This window comes from Rhinoraja longicauda, chromosome 5 (assembly GCF_053455715.1).
Source record: "Rhinoraja longicauda isolate Sanriku21f chromosome 5, sRhiLon1.1, whole genome shotgun sequence".
Taxonomy (NCBI): domain Eukaryota; kingdom Metazoa; phylum Chordata; class Chondrichthyes; order Rajiformes; family Arhynchobatidae; genus Rhinoraja; species Rhinoraja longicauda.
The window spans coordinates 74,084,194-74,099,809 of record NC_135957.1 but is presented as its reverse complement, the minus strand read 5'-3'; the positions used below and the strand labels follow the sequence as shown (position 1 = coordinate 74,099,809).

General features: G+C 51.4%; 1 protein-coding gene across 1 annotated transcript in view; it reads right to left on the bottom strand.

Annotated features, from left to right (window-relative positions):
• akirin2 (akirin 2) overlaps positions 1-15,616 on the bottom strand; it is a 54,455-nt gene that overhangs the window by 27,297 nt on the left and 11,542 nt on the right. Inside the window, exon 2 of the mRNA XM_078399806.1 lies at positions 13,652-13,795. Within this exon, the coding sequence (XP_078255932.1) occupies positions 13,652-13,795 (144 nt within the window). The remainder of the gene's footprint in view (positions 1-13,651; positions 13,796-15,616) is intronic.

The following is a 15,616-nucleotide window of genomic DNA, read 5'->3' as shown; positions in this document are numbered from 1 at the left end:
CTCCTCCCTCCCTCCCCCTTCCCTCCCTCCCCTCCTCCCGGTTACAATGGAAACCCTACGAGGACGGGCCCAACGGGGAAAGAGGGGTACTGGGAAAAGGGGAGGTCCCCCTCCCCCCTCCCTCCCCTTCCCCCCACCTCTGCCCCTTTCCTCCCCCCCTCCTCTCCCCCCCTCCCTTCCCCCCCCTTCCCCCCTCCCTCCCCCTCTCCCCCCTCCCTCCCTCCCCACTCTCCTCTCCTCCCTACCTCATCCCTCCCTCCCTCCCTTCCCCGCAGCGCTGACCGCCGGGAAGTGTAGTCGCCGTCGCCTCTCCCGCTTCTGCTCTATAGATAAGATTAATTTCTTTTTCAACAAAGAATGCTGTTTATTTTAAAGTAAAATAGACACCTCTCCTCTCTCCCCCCTCCTCTCCCCCCTCTCCCCTCTCCTCTCCCCCTCCACTCCCCCCCTCTCCTCTCCCCCCTCCTCCTCTCCCCCTCCCTCCCTCCTCCGCCCCTTCCCCCCTCCCACCCCTCCCCCCCTCCTCTCCCCCTCCTCCTCTCCCCGAAGCGGAAGTGTAGTCGCCGTCGCCTCTCCCGCTGTTTGATTTCATTTATAACAAAGACATTTATTTAAAATGAGGAATGTGATTTTCATTAAGTTTGATTTTATTTATTTTAAAAAAGCTGCTGCTCTATAGATAAGTTTATTTCCTTTTCAACAAAGAACGCTGTTTATTTTAAAGTAAAAACGCGGTTTTTTTCATTGGGTTTCACCCTCCCTGTTAGCGCCCGATTGGTTGGGTCTTTACGTGGGGTACAGTGATTGGCTCCACCATCCCTGTTAGCGCCCGATTGGCTGGGTCTGTACGTGGGGTGCAGTGATTGGCTCCACCCTCCCTGTTAGCGCCCGATTGGCTGGGTCTCTACGTGGGGTGCAGTGATTGGCTCCAACCTCACACTCGATGTGGGTGGAGCAGTTGATTTGAACTGACACCAACTGCCGTAACCAACAGTCCACCGTGCTGCTGCTGGTTGAGGACAGGCTCCAGCATCGCTCAGGAGGGCAGTTTAATTGAAATACAGAAAGAATATTTATAGATAAGTTTCTTATCATTTCCAACAGAAAAATTACATTTATTTTAAACGGTACGAGATTTCCATTGTATTTAATTTTATTTAAAAAAAAAGATAAAAGACAGAGATTTCATAGATAAGTTTACTTTCTTTTTTAACAAAAGAACATTTATTTCACATAAGTTTAATTTCATTTACAACAAAGACATAAGCTGCTGCTCTATAGATAACTTTAATTTCTTTTTCAACAAAGAATGCTGTTTATTTTAAAGTAAAATAGACCCCTCTCCTCTCTCCCCCCCTCTCCTCTCCTCTCTCCCCTCTCCCCTCTCCTCTCCCCCCTCTCCTCTCCCCCTCCTCCTCTCCCCCCCCTCCTCTCCCCGAAGCGGAAGTGTAGTCGCCGTCGCCTCTCCCGCTGTTTGATTTCATTTATAACAAAGACATTTATTTTAAATGAGGAATGTGATTTTCATTAAGTTTGATTTTATTTATTTTAAAAAAGCTGCTGCTCTATAGATAAGTTTATTTCCTTTTCAACAAAGAACTTATTTTAAAGTAAAAACGCGGTTTTTTTCATTGGGTTTCACCCTCCCTGTTAGCGCCCGATTGGTTGGGTCTTTACGTGGTACCTCCCCTCCTCCCTCCTCCCTCCCTCCCCGCCTCCCGGTTACAATGGAAACCCTACGAGGACGGGCACAACGGGGAAAGAGGGGTACTGGGAAAACAGGTAGTCCCCCTCCCCCCCTACCCTCCCCCTTTCCCCCTCTCCTCCCCCTCCCCTCCCCCCTCCCTCCCCCTCCTCCCTCCACTCCTCCCTCCCCCCTCCCCTCCCGGTTACAATGGAAACCCTACAAGGACGGGCACAACGGGGAAAGAGGGGTACTGGGAAAAGGGGAGGTCCTCCTCCCTCCCCCCCTTCCCTCCCCCCTTCCCCCTTCCCACCTCCCCTCCCTCCCCTCCCCCTCCCCCCTACCCCTCTCCCTCCCCTCCCCCCTCCCTCCCCTCCCCCCTCCCATCCCACAACGGGGAAAGAGGGGTACTGGGAAAACAGGTGGTCCCCCTCCCCCCTCCCTCCCCGCCTCCCGGTTACAATGGAAACCCTACGAGGACGGGCCCAACGGGCCCACTTTGTCTAGTCTAATCTTACTAAAACTCTGACTTGTATGTATATTTGTAACAGTGATTTCGGCTGATTTCTGCAAAACGGTGAGGCGTAGCGCCACAATCTTTGCACCGCCTTAATCACACCGCTGGACGCTTGCCGAAAATGATATTTTTTATTTAATTCGGTCGTATAGTTTTTAAGTTACAGAGGTTTAAAAGTCACAAAAAAAATCTTTCATTTTTTCGGCTGATTTTCGGCAAAAACGGTGAACCATAGCGCCACGATTTTTGCACCACCTTAATCACCACGCGGTTATCTGCTGGAAAATTGTTTTTTATTTAATTCGGTCGCATGTTTTTTAAGTTACAGAGGTTTTAAAGCGCTCCCCCCCCCCCCCTAATTTATAGGGGGCGCTGTGGTGCGGATTTATTGAAGGTCTTCAGCTTGTGATGTCACAATGCCCCTGTGAGATGAGCTCGAGCTGACCCCCCTCCCCCCCCCCTTCAGCGTGTGATGTCATAATGGACAAGCAGCTGCTATTGGGTGTCTACTCTTTACAAATTTACATCTTTTTATTTTTAACCTTTTTTTTCCAAGGTCTTCAGCTGGTGACGTCACAATGCTTGTGTGAGATGGGTTCAACATTGTTGCGAAAAGCAGCTGATTGTTTTTTAAAGTTGTGTTTTTTATTGCAAGTCACTTAACATACACAGATCAGCATGGGGCCCCTATGCTCGTGGGCCACCGGGGCAAGTGTTTCGAAAAAAGAAAGGGGAGGTCCCCCTTCCCCCCTCAACCCCTTCCTCCCCACTCCTTCCCACCTCCATCCCCACTCCCTCCCCCCCTCCTCCCCAACTCCCTCACCATCCCTCCCCACCTCCCTCACCCCTCGGGGACGGGCCCATCGGGGAAAGAGGGGTACTGGGAAAAGGGGAGGTCCCCCTCCCTCCTTCCCTCCTCCCTCCACCTCCCCCCCTTCCCCCCTCCCCTCCCACCCCTTCCCCCCTCCCCCCCCCCTCCCCTCCCCCCTCCCTCCCCGCCTCCCGGTTACAATGGAAACCATACGAGGACGGGCCCAACGGGGAAAGAGGGGTACTGGGGAAAGAGGGGTACTGGGAAAAGGGGAGGTCCCCCTCCCTCCCCCCCTTCCCCCTCCCTCCCCCTCCCCCCCCATACCCCCCTCCATCCCCTCTCCCTCCCCACTCCCCCACCCCTCCCCTCCCCCTCCCCTCCTCCCTCCACACCTCCCTCCTCCCGGTTACAATGGAAACCCTACAAGGACGGGCCCAACGGGGAAAGAGGGGTACTGGGAAAAGGGAAGGTCCCCCCCTTCCTCCCTACCCCTCCCCTCCCCCCTCCACACCTCCCTCCCTCCCCCCTCCACACCTCCCTCCCTCCCCCCCACTCCCCTCCCGGTTACAATAGAAACCCTACGAGGACGGGCCCAACGGGGAAAGAGGGGTTCTGGGAAAAGGGGAGGTCCCCCTCCCCCCTTCCCTCCCCCCTCCCACCACCTCCCCCCCTTCTTATTGAAGGCTTTCAGCGTGGCGCTGCTATGCGTCTGTGCTCCTCTCTCCCCTTGCTTCTCTCCTCTCCCCTTGCTTCTCTCCTCTCTCCCACACCCGGGAGATCCTCTCCCCGCTATCCCCCCCCCCCCCCCGGACCTTTCACTGATGCTCCCCCCCCCCCCCCCGGACCTTTCACTGATGCGCTCCCACCCCCTCCCCCCTCCACACCTCCCTCCCCCCCACTCCCCTCCCGGTTACAATGGAAACCCTACGAGGACGGGCCCAACGGGCACACATGTGCTAGTATAATACTAAAACTCAGATCTTGTGAATATATATATATATTTTTTTTGGGTTTGACCTGAATATATCGTATATTTATACATAACAGCGATTGCAGCAAAACGGCGGACCGTAGCACGACGGTTTTCGCACCGCCTCAATCGCCAATCTCGCGCTCGCTCGGCCGTGATATTTCCATTTAATTTGGTCGCGTGTTTTTTAAGTTACAGAGGTTTTAAAGCGCTGCCCCCCCCCTTTTTCAGGGGGGCGCTGCGGTGCAGATTTAGTTTTCAGCTTGTGGCTTGTGACGGCTACATTTGTTTCGAAAAGTTTCCAGAAAAGGATTTAGTTTTCAGCTTGTGACGGCTACATTGTTTCGAAAAGCTTCCAGAAAAGCACTGATTGTTTTGTTATTGCAAGTCAAGTCAAGTCAAGTCAATTATATTTGTATAGCACATTTAAAAACAACCCATGTTGACCAAAGTGCTGCACATCTGATTAGGAAAAAAAAAAAAAAAGGTTATAGTGGTCACTTGACATACACAGATCAGGAGGACGGGCCCAACGGGCACACTTGGAGAGTAAGAGTGGGGCTGGGGGAGGAGAGAATGGGGGGTGTGGGGACGGGCCCAACGGGCCCTCTTTTCTAGTATACTACTAAAACTCAGATCTTGTGTTATATATATATATATGCGCGTAACAGCGGTTTCTCTGATTTCGTCAAAACGGTGAACCGTAGCGCCACGATTTTTGCACCGCCTTAATCACCACGCGGTTATCTGCTGCAAAATTGTTTTTTATTTAATTCGGTCGCATGTTTTTTAAGTTACAGAGGTTTTAAAGCGCTCCCCCCCCCCCTAAATTATAGGGGGCGCTGTGGTGCGGATTTATTGAAGGTCTTCAGATTATGATGTCACAATGCCCCTGTGAGATGGGGGATACATTGTTGCGAATACAGGCGCTGTGGTGCGGATTTATTGAAGGTCTTCAGCTTATGATGTCACAATGCCCCTGTGAGATGGGTGATACATTGTTGCGAATACAGATCGCCGTGAGAAGCACTTGGTCAAGTCAAGTCAATTTTATTTGTATAGCACATTTAAAAACAACCCACGTTGACCAAAGTGCTGTACATCTGATTAGGTACTAAGGAAAAAAAAGAAAAGAAACATACAATGGCACGCAAACAGTTCACAGCACCTCCTCAATGAGCCTCAAACGCTAGGGAATAGAAATAGGTTTTGAGCCTGGACTTAAAGGAGTGGATGGAGGGGGCAATTCTGATGGGGAGAGGGATGCTGTTCCACAGTCTAGGAGCTGCAACCGCAAAAGCTCGGTCACCCCTGAGCTTAAGACCGGAAACGCTAGGGAATAGAAATAGGTTTTGAGCCTGGACTTAAAGGAGTGGATGGAGGGGGCAATTCTGATGGGGAGAGGGATGCTGTTCCACAGTCTAGGAGCTGCAACCGCAAAAGCTCGGTCACCCCTGAGCTTAAGACCGTAAGCTTAGTGACCGGAAATTTTGTGAAAAGACACTGAGTGTCTGGGGGAGAGAGAATGGGGAGGGTCTGAGAATGGGGACAACAGGGGTCGTTGCGGAGGGGGCTTGGTGATGGGGGGGAAAGAGGGGTACGGGGGAAAGAGGGGTACTGGGAAAAGGGGAGGTCACCCTTCCCCCCTCAACCCATTCCTCCCCCCTCCTTCCCACCTCCATCCCCACTCCCTCCTAAAACTCCTCCCCCTCCCTCACCCCTAACTCCCCCCGTCCCCTCCATCCCTCCCTCTCCCCTACCCCTCTCCCTCCCTTCCCCCTCCACACCTCCCTCCCTCCCCAACTCCCTCACCCCTAACTCCCCCCGTCCCCCCCCTCCTCCCTCCCCTCCCCTCCCCCTCCACTCCTCCCTCCCTCCCCTTACCCCCACCCCACTCCCCTCCCGGTTACAATGGAAACCCTACGAAGACGGGCCCAACGGGGAAAGAGGGCTACTGGGAAAAGGGGAGGTCCCCCTCCCCCTCCCCTCCCTCCCCTCCCCTCCCTCCCCTCCCCCTTCCCTCCCTCCCCTCCTCCCGGTTACAATGGAAACCCTACGAGGACGGGCCCAACGGGGTACTGGGAAAAGGGGAGGTCCCCCCTCCCCCTTACCTCCCCCCCACTCCCCTCCCGGTTACAATGGAAACCCTACGAGGACGGGCCCAACGGGCACACTTGTGCTAGTATACTATTAAAACTCAGATCTTGTGTATATATTTTTTTTGGGTTTGACCTGGTATGCGCGTAACAACGGTTTCTCTGATTTCGTCAAAACGGTGAACCGTAGCGCCACGATTTTTGCACCACCTTAATCACCACGCGGTTATCTGCTGGAAAATTGTTTTTTATTTAATTCGGTCGCATGTTTTTTAAGTTACAGAGGTTTTAAAGCGCTCCCCCCCCCCCCTAATTTATAGGGGGCGCTGTGGTGCGGATTTATTGAAGGTCTTCAGCTTGTGATGTCACAATGCCCCTATGAGATGAGCTCGAGCTGACCCCCCTCCCCCCCCCTTCAGCTTGTGATGTCACAATGGACAAGCAGCTGCTATTGGGTGTCTACTCTTTACAAATTTACATCTTTTTATTTTTAACCTTTTTTTTCAAGGTCTTCAGCTTGTGACGTCACAATGCTTGTGTGAGATGGGTTCAACATTGTTGCGAAAAGCAGCTGATTGTTTTTTAAAGTTGTGTTTTTTATTGCAAGTCACTTAACATACACAGATCAGCATGGGGCCCCTATGCTCGTGGGCCACCGGGGCAAGTGCTTCGAAAAAAGAAAGGGGAGGTCCCCCTTCCCCCCTCAACCCCTTCCTTCCCACTCCTTCCCACCTCCATCCCCACTCCCTCCCCCCCTCCTCCCCAACTCCCTCACCATCCCTCCCCACCTCCCTCACCCCTCGGGGACGGGCCCAACGGGGAAAGATGGGTACTGGGAAAAGGGGAGGTCCCCCTCCCCCCCTCCCCCTACCCTCCATCCCCCTCCCCTCCTCCCTCCCTCCCCCCCGGTTACAATGGAAACCATACGAGGACGAGCCCAACGGGGAAAGAGGGGTACTGGGGAAAGAGGGGTACTGGGAAAAGGGGAGGTCCCCCTCCCTCCCCATACCCCCCTCCATCCCCTCTCCCTCCCCCCTTCCCCTCTCCTCCTCCCACCACACCTCCCTCCTCCCTCCCTCCCCTCATCCCGGTTACAATGGAAACCCTACGAGGACGGGCCCAACGGGGAAAGAGGGGTACTGGGAAAAGGGAAGGTCCCCCCCTTCCTCCCTACCCCTCCCCTCCCCCCTCCACACCTCCCTCCCCCCCCCCTCCCTCCACACCTCCCTCCACACCTCCCTCCCTCCCCCTTCCCTCCCCCCCACTCCCCTCCCGGTTACAATAGAAACCCTACGAGGACGGGCCCAACGGGGAAAGAGGGGTACTGGGAAAAGGGGAGGTCCCCCTCCCCTCCCCCCTTCCACCACCTCCCCCCCTTCTCCCCTCCTCCCTCCACACCTCCCTCCCTCCCCCCTCCCGGTTACAATGGAAACCCTACGAGGACGGGCCCAACGGGGAAAGAGGGGTACTGGGAAAACGGGTGGTCCCCTCCCTCCCCCTCCACACCTCCCTTCCCTCCCCCCCACTCCCCTCCCGGTTACAATGGAAACGCTACGAGGACGGGCCCAACGGGGAAAGAGGGGTACTGGGAAAAGGGGAGGTCCCCCTCTCTCCCCCTCCCCTCCCCTCCCCTCCCCCTTCCCTCCCTCCCCTCCTCCCGGTTACAATGGAAACCCTACGAGGACGGGCCCAACGGGGATAGAGGGGTACTGGGGAAAAGGGGAGGTCCCCCTACCTCCCTCCCCCCCTCCCCCCCTCCACACCTCCCCCTTCCCCCCTCCACACCTCCCCCTTCCCTCCCCCCCACTCCCCTCCCGGTTACAATGGAAACCCTACGAGGACGGGCCCAACGGGCACACTTGTGCTAGTAATATACTAAAACTCAGAAGAGTATATATGTTTGTAACAGTGATTTCGGCTGATTTCGGCAAAACGGTGAACCGTAGCGCCACAATTTTTGCACCGCCTAATCACACCGCTGGACGCTTGCCGAAAATGATTTTTAAATTTAATTCGGTCATATATTTATTAAGTTACAGAGGTTTAAAAGTTTTTTTTAAATTCTCTGTTATTTCGGCTGATTTCGGCAAAAACGGTGAACCGTAGCGCCACGATTTTTGCACCGCCTTAATCACGACGCTGAACGCTGCTGGAAAATGATATTTTTATTTGATTCGGTCATGTATTTTTTAAGTTACAGAGGTCTTAGTTTTTTTTTTAAATTCCAGCCGTTTTTTCCATGGCCTTCAGCGTGTGACGTCAAAATGCCCATGTGACAAGAGCTCGCGCAACCCCCCTCCTACTGATTTATTGAAGGCTTTCAGCGTGGTGCGTCTGTGCGTATGGGCTCACCTCTCCTCTCTCCCCTTGCTTCTCTCCTCTCTTCCACACCCGGGAGACCCTCTCCCCGCTATCGCCCCCCCTCCCCCCCGGACCTTTCACTGATGTGCTCCCCCCGGACCTTTCACTGATGCGCACCCCCGCCCCCCCCCGGACCTGTTGGTGCTGGGGGCAAGAGAGAGTAGGGGAAAGGGGTGTGCTGGGGAAAGGGGGGGTGGGGGATAGTAAGAGTGTGTCTGGGGGAGAGAGAATGGTGGCGGGGTCTGAGAATGGGGACTGGGGAGGGGGACAACAGGGGTCGTCCGGAGGGGGCTTGGTGGTGGGGGAAATAGGGGTACTGGGAAAAGGGGAGGTCGTGGGGAAAGGGGGGGGTGAGGGGAGAGTAAGATTGGGGTTGTGGGAGGAGAGAATGGGGGGTGTGGGAATGGGCCCAACGGGCCCTCTTCGCTAGTCTATATACTACTAAAACTCAGATCTTGTAGCGTTGTATATATATTCCACTGATGTCGGCTGAATACGGCAAAACGGTGAACCGTAGCGCCACGATTTTTGTACCGCCTTAATCACCACGCGGGCCAATGCTGGAAAATGATTTTTTAATTTAATTCTGTCGCATATTTTTTAAGTTACACAGGTTTTAATGCAATGCCCCCCCCCCTTATTGAGGTTTCGATAGAGGGCGCTGCGGTGAGGCAGTGCTCAGTACGCATGCGCGGAATCTCCTCACTCTGTGCTCAGCACGCATGCGCGGAATCTCCTCACTCGCAACAAAAAAATGGACGCCGTTAGCGGCGCCAGCCTGCGATCACCGGCTCACCTCTCCTCTCCCCCCCTGCTTCTCTCCTCTCTCCCACACCCGGGAGAACATCTCCCCGCTATCCCCCCCCCCCCCCCCCGGGTCCATCCTCAACACCTCCCTCCCTCCACCACTACCTCACCGCCCAAGGGGAGGGTGTGGGGAGAGTAAGAGTGGGGCTGGAGGAGGAGAAAATGGGAGGTGTGGGGACGGGCCCAAAGGGCCCGCTTTGAACGGGCACACTTGTTCTAGTATACTATTAAAACTCAGATCTTGTTTATATATATTTTTTGGGTTTGACCTGAATATCTGATATGTTCGCGCGTAACAGCGATTGCGGCAAAACGGTGAACCGTAGCGCGACGGTTTTCGCACCGCCTTAATCGCCAACCTCCCAAACGACCGGCCGTGATATTTTCCATTTGATTTAGTCGCATGTTTTTTAAGTTACAGAGTTTTTAAAGCGCTGCCCCCCCCCCCTTTTCAGGGGGGCGCTGCGGAGCGGATTTAGTCTTCAGCTTGTGATGTCACAATGCCCCTGTGAGATGAGCTCGAGCTGACCCCCCTCCCCCCCCCCTTCAGCGTGTGATGTCACAATGGACAAGCAGCTGCTATTGGGTGTCTACTCTTTACAAATTTACATTTTTTTATGAGAAGCACTTGGTCAAGTCAAGTCAATTATATTTGTATAGCACATTTAAAAACAACCCACGTTGACCAAAGTGCTGTACATCTGAATAGGTACTAAGGAAAAAAATGAGACATACAGTGGCACGCAAACAGTTCACAGCACCTCCTCAATGAGCCTCAAACGCTAGGGAGTAGAAATAGATTTTGAGCCTGGACTTAAAGGAGTGGATGGAGGGGGCAGTTCTGATGGGGAGAGGGATGCTGTTCCACAGTCTAGGAGCTGCAACCGCAAAAGCTCGGTCACCCCTGAGCTCGGTCCCCCATCCACGAAGGGGGACTGGGGAGGGGGACAACAGGGGTCATTGCGGAGGGGGCTTGGTGGTGGGGGAAAGAGGGGTACTGGGAAAAGGGGAGGTCCCACTTCCCCCCTCAACCCCTTCATCCCCCCTCCTTCCCACCTCCATCCCCACTCCTCCCCAACTCCCTCCCCCCCCTCCATCCCTCCCTCCCCCAACCCTCTCCCCCTCCCCTCTCCTTCCACCCTCCCTCCCCCCTCCCGGTTACAATGGAAATCCTACGGGGACGGGCCCAACGGGGAAAGAGGGGTGCTGGGAAAAGGGGAGGTCCCCCTCCCTCCACCCCTCCACCCTCCCCTCTTCCCGGTTACAATGGAAACCCTACGAGGACGGGCCCAACGGGGAAAGAGGGGTACTGGGAAAAGGGGAGGTCCCCCTCCCTCCCCCTTTTCCCCCTCCCTCCCCTCCTCCCTCCCCCTCCCCTCCTCCCTCCCCTCCCTCCCCTCCTCCCGGTTACAATGGAAACCCTACAAGGACGGGCCCAACGGGGAAAGAGGAGTACTGGGAAAAGGGGAGGTCCCCCTCCCTTCCCCCCTTCCCCTTCCCTCCCCCCCACTTCCCTCCCGGTTACAATGGAAACCCTACGAGGACGGGCCCAACGGGCACACTTGTGCTAGTATACTATTAAAACTCAGATCTTGTTTATATATTTTTTTTGGGTTTGACCTGAATATTTGATATGTTCGCGCGTAACAGCGATTGCGGCAAAACGGTGAACTGTAGCGCGACGGTTTTCGCACCGCCTTAATCGCCAACCTCCCAAACGACCGGCCGTGATATTTTCCATTTGATTTAGTCGCATGTTTTTTAAGTTACAGAGTTTTTAAAGCGCTGCCCCCCCCCCTTTTCAGGGGGGCGCTGCGGTGCGGATTTAGTCTTCAGCTTGTGATGTCACAATGCCCCTGTGAGATGAGCTCGAGCTGACCCCCCTCCCCCCCCCTTCAGCGTGTGATGTCACAATGGACAAGCAGCTGCTATTGGGTGTCTACTCTTCACAAATTTACATTTTTTTATGAGAAGCACTTGGTCAAGTCAAGTCAATTATATTTGTATAGCACATTTAAAAACAACCCACGTTGACCAAAGTGCTGTACATCTGAATAGGTACTAAGGAAAAAAATGAGACATACAGTGGCACGCAAACAGTTCACAACACCTCCTCAATGAGCCTCAAACGCTAGGGAGTAGAAATAGATTTTGAGCCTGGACTTAAAGGAGTGGATGGAGGGGGCAGTTCTGATGGGGAGAGGGATGCTGTTCCACAGTCTAGGAGCTGCAACCGCAAAAGCTCGGTCACCCCTGAGCTCGGTCCCCCATCCACGAAGGGGGACTGGGGAGGGGGACAACAGGGGTCATTGCGGAGGGGGCTTGGTGGTGGGGGAAAGAGGGGTACTGGGAAAAGGGGAGGTCCCACTTCCCCCCTCAACCCCTTCATCCCCCCTCCTTCCCACCTCCATCCCCACTCCCTCTCCCCCTCCTCCCCAACTCCCTCCCTCACCCCTCCCCCCTAACTCCCCCCCCCTCCCTCCTTCCCTCCCTCCCCCCTCCCTCCACCCTTCCATCCCTCTCCCCCTCCCCTCTCCTTCCACCCTCCCTCCCCCCTCCCGGTTACAATGGAAATCCTACGGGGACGGGCCCAACGGGGAAAGAGGGGTGCTGGAAAAAGGGGAGGTCCCCCTCCCTCCCCCTTCTCTCCCTCCCCTCCTCCCGGTTACAATGGAAACCCTACGAGGACAGGCCCAACAGGGAAAGAGGGGTACTGGGAAAAGGGGAGGTCCCCCTCCCTCCCCCTTTCCCCCCTCCCCTCCCCTCCTTCCCCCTCCTCCCTCCCTCCCCCTTCCCCCTCCTCCCTCCTCCCTCCCCCTTCCCTCCCTCCCCTCCTCCCGGTTACAATGGAAACCCTACGAGGACGGGCCCAACGGGGAAAGAGGGGTACTGGGAAAAGGGTAGGTCCCCCTCCCTCCCCCCTTCTCCACTCCCCCCTCCCCCTTCCACCCCCTCCCTCCCCTCCTCCCTCCACCCCCCTTCCCTCCCTCCCCTCCTCCCGGTTACAATGGAAACCCTACGAGGACGGGCCCAACGGGGGAAAGAGGGGTACTGGGAAAAGGGGAGGTCCCCCTCCCTTCCCCCCTCCCCCCTCCCTTCCCCCCTCCTCCCACCCTCCCCCTTCCCTCCCCCCCACTCCCCTCCCGGTTACAATGGAAACCCTACGAGGACGGGCCCAACGGGCACACTTGTGCTAGTTGTACAATAAAGATCAACCTTTGTAATTGCCCCGACATTCCAAAGAATTGATAGAATCAAGATCCTTTTTTATACACATTCCATTTTCTTTCAATGCAAGGAAAATACAAACATATTTCGTGAACATTAAGGGAAAGAGGGTGAGAGCACAAGGCCCCTTAGAAACTAATGCAGTCATACGTGTGTGGAGTCACAGGAGTTGGGCAAGTTCCTCAAAGAGTATTTCTCCTTTCTATTTACTGTGGGGAAAGATGTGAAGATTGGGGAACTTGGGACAGTTAATGTAAGTGTCGAGTTCAGTATCAGTCAAGGATAAGTCTTCCAGGTCTAATCAGATAAGGACACGGTGGGAAGCTAGCAAATAAATTGCAAGCGCCATGGCAGATGTACAAATCATCATTAGATATAGGCAAGGTGTCAGAAGACTGGAGGGTGTCTAATGTTGTGCCTCTATTTAAGAAAGGCTGTAAGGAAAAGCCTGAGCGCTATAGACCAGTGTGCCTAACGTCTGTGGTAGGCAGGTTATTAGACAGTACTCCAAAGGATAAGATATATATGCATTAGGATAGATGAGCCGATTAGGGATAGACAGCATGGTTTTGAACACAGAAGATCGGGCTTCACAAATTCAATTGAGTATTTTGAAGTGACTAAAAAGGACGATGAGGGCAAAGCTGTAAATATTCCCTTTATGGACTTCAGCAAAGCATTTGACAAGGATCCGCATGGTAGGTTAGATCACATGGGATTCGGGGAGAGCTAGTCACATGGGATCAAGGGAGAGAAGGTTATCCCTGTGTAAAATAATGTGGTATTCTACACATTTTCAACTAGACGAATTGTAATGCAAAGTTTTCTATCATACATATATATACATATATATATATAACTATAATGTAATGTAATATTAATTGCAATATGAAAAACTTTCGTTCCCAGTACCCAGCTCTCTGGTTTTAACTGAACCAAGACATTAAAAGGTATATATAGATATCTGTAATGCAACCATGAGCACATTCCAAAGGGTAATACAGTATGATTTGTTATAGACTCATTAGACAATTAACCACAGGTGGATGTTGGTTATCCAGTTTAAACTAAAGCACCATTTTCCATCGACACTTGCATGTCTCCATTACTCTATTTTGCAGATAAAGATTAAAAAAATTATACAGATTTTAACAAAATAAATTGGATAACCACACACCTTGCAAAGCTGGTCCATTTAAAACTGGAATTTGGGACTGTGTATCACTTGAACAACTGCCCTCCGATTGATGCAGGAAACTTTCTAAATGTCTTCTTTTCTGAATGCGTTTGTACTCCTGTTTTATGTTGTGGAGAATTTGTTCTGAAAAAGACAAATAAAATTTAATAGAAACTACATGACATGTACATTTAAAAATCAACTCACTTGCTTGATTAACAAAAGGACCAGAACAAAAAAATATGAACAGAAGTATTATTTCACCCAATAAAGTACAAATCAAGAAATTATATAATATGCAGCAGCTCTACTGACCATCTTATATTGGAACTAATTAAGAATAATTGTAACAAAGAATGTCAATGGAATATACAGTTGACACATATGGTTGTGCTACAGTGTGTCAATTTTGGAAAAACGCATTGAAGTTAATTTTAAGCAAAAACATTGAAAAGCTTAATTTTATCTTTACTGTTTATAAAAGAGTAACGTACAGGTCCAGTTGAATACAAATCCAATGGATTTGCACGTTACTCTTTTATAAACAGCAAAGATAAAAATTAAGCTTTATTCAATGTTTTACTCCTTAAAAATGCATTGGTTTGAATTGAAGGAAAACCGTGAATCTTGAAAACACAATGTCTGATTTTATCTACCTTTGTCATCAGATAGCTAAGAGAATGTACCATGTCCAACAAACTTGTACGAAGCCTGTACCATGGCCTATAAATACTATTCAAAATACAACTTTAACTCATTTGTATTGCCCTCAATTAAATGATTTCCAAATAGATGGGAAGGAAGAAACGGGAGGGGGGATCAAGCTACTTGGTTACCAGCAATCCTGCCATGGATTAACAAGAGGAAGTAGTCAGAAATTACAATAAATATTTACTCTGAACTTTCTGAAAAAAACATCTGATATCAGGAACAAGTTACCATGACTCGTCAAAAGACAAAATTGTTAAAATACCATCTACACAAAAGACTTGCATGGGAATCATGCAAAAGAAAGCCCCAAAAGCAAGATCTCTGGAATTTCATTGAATAGAATTAGCATGCAATTTCTGAAAGAACACACCAAGTGTAATATATACAAAGTCTGTTGATGATACAAAGCTGGTGGAAAGAGCCGGCAAAGGACTGTAGCCACACCTCAATCTTTCCCTTAGCACGAGGCCATTTTAAACACTGGATTTTTTTTGAAATTCAAAATAATGTAAACACATTACATTAATTGTATATTGCTCAACAATTTAAATTCAAAACAAATTAAAAAATACAACACCCATAGGCATTTAAATGCATTTCTTAAATTGGATCAGACAATATTTTATTGCAGTCCTTTGCAGGTTCTTTCCACCAGCTTTTTAACAATGATAAAAGTATACTGCTGCTTTATAACAATTATAATAAAACCCCATGAACTACACTGAAAATAGGTTTTACCACTAATTTTGTTGTAATGTTTAACTCCAATTTTCTTTCTAAACTCACTGAAAATAAAGCAATACAAACAAGTAAATTAACACAAGGAATTTATATGTTGCCTTTGACAAAAACAGTACTGTACAAATAGTAACAAATAACAACCTGACCTAATGTGACTCCTCAGCCCAAGGATCTTGATAAAACTAACAGTTTTGTACAGGCAATCCTGAGATATTGTACGATTCCCAAGAACAGTCCACAAGACAGATTTCTCCACAAATCGGAAATGTCCATTTTCTATAGCGACTTATGTTATATGGGAAATGCGTGTATGGAAGAGTGGAGACCAGGGTGGTGGGAGGAATATGCACAAAAGAGAGGGGATGGCAGCAGAAGGAGAAGGGGTGTGGGGGGGTAGTGGGGTGCGTTACTTGAAATGAGGAATTCAATGTTCATACCATTGGGTTGCAAGCTACCAAAGCAGCATGCGACGTGCTGTTCTTCCAGTTTGCATGTGGCCTTACACTGGCAATG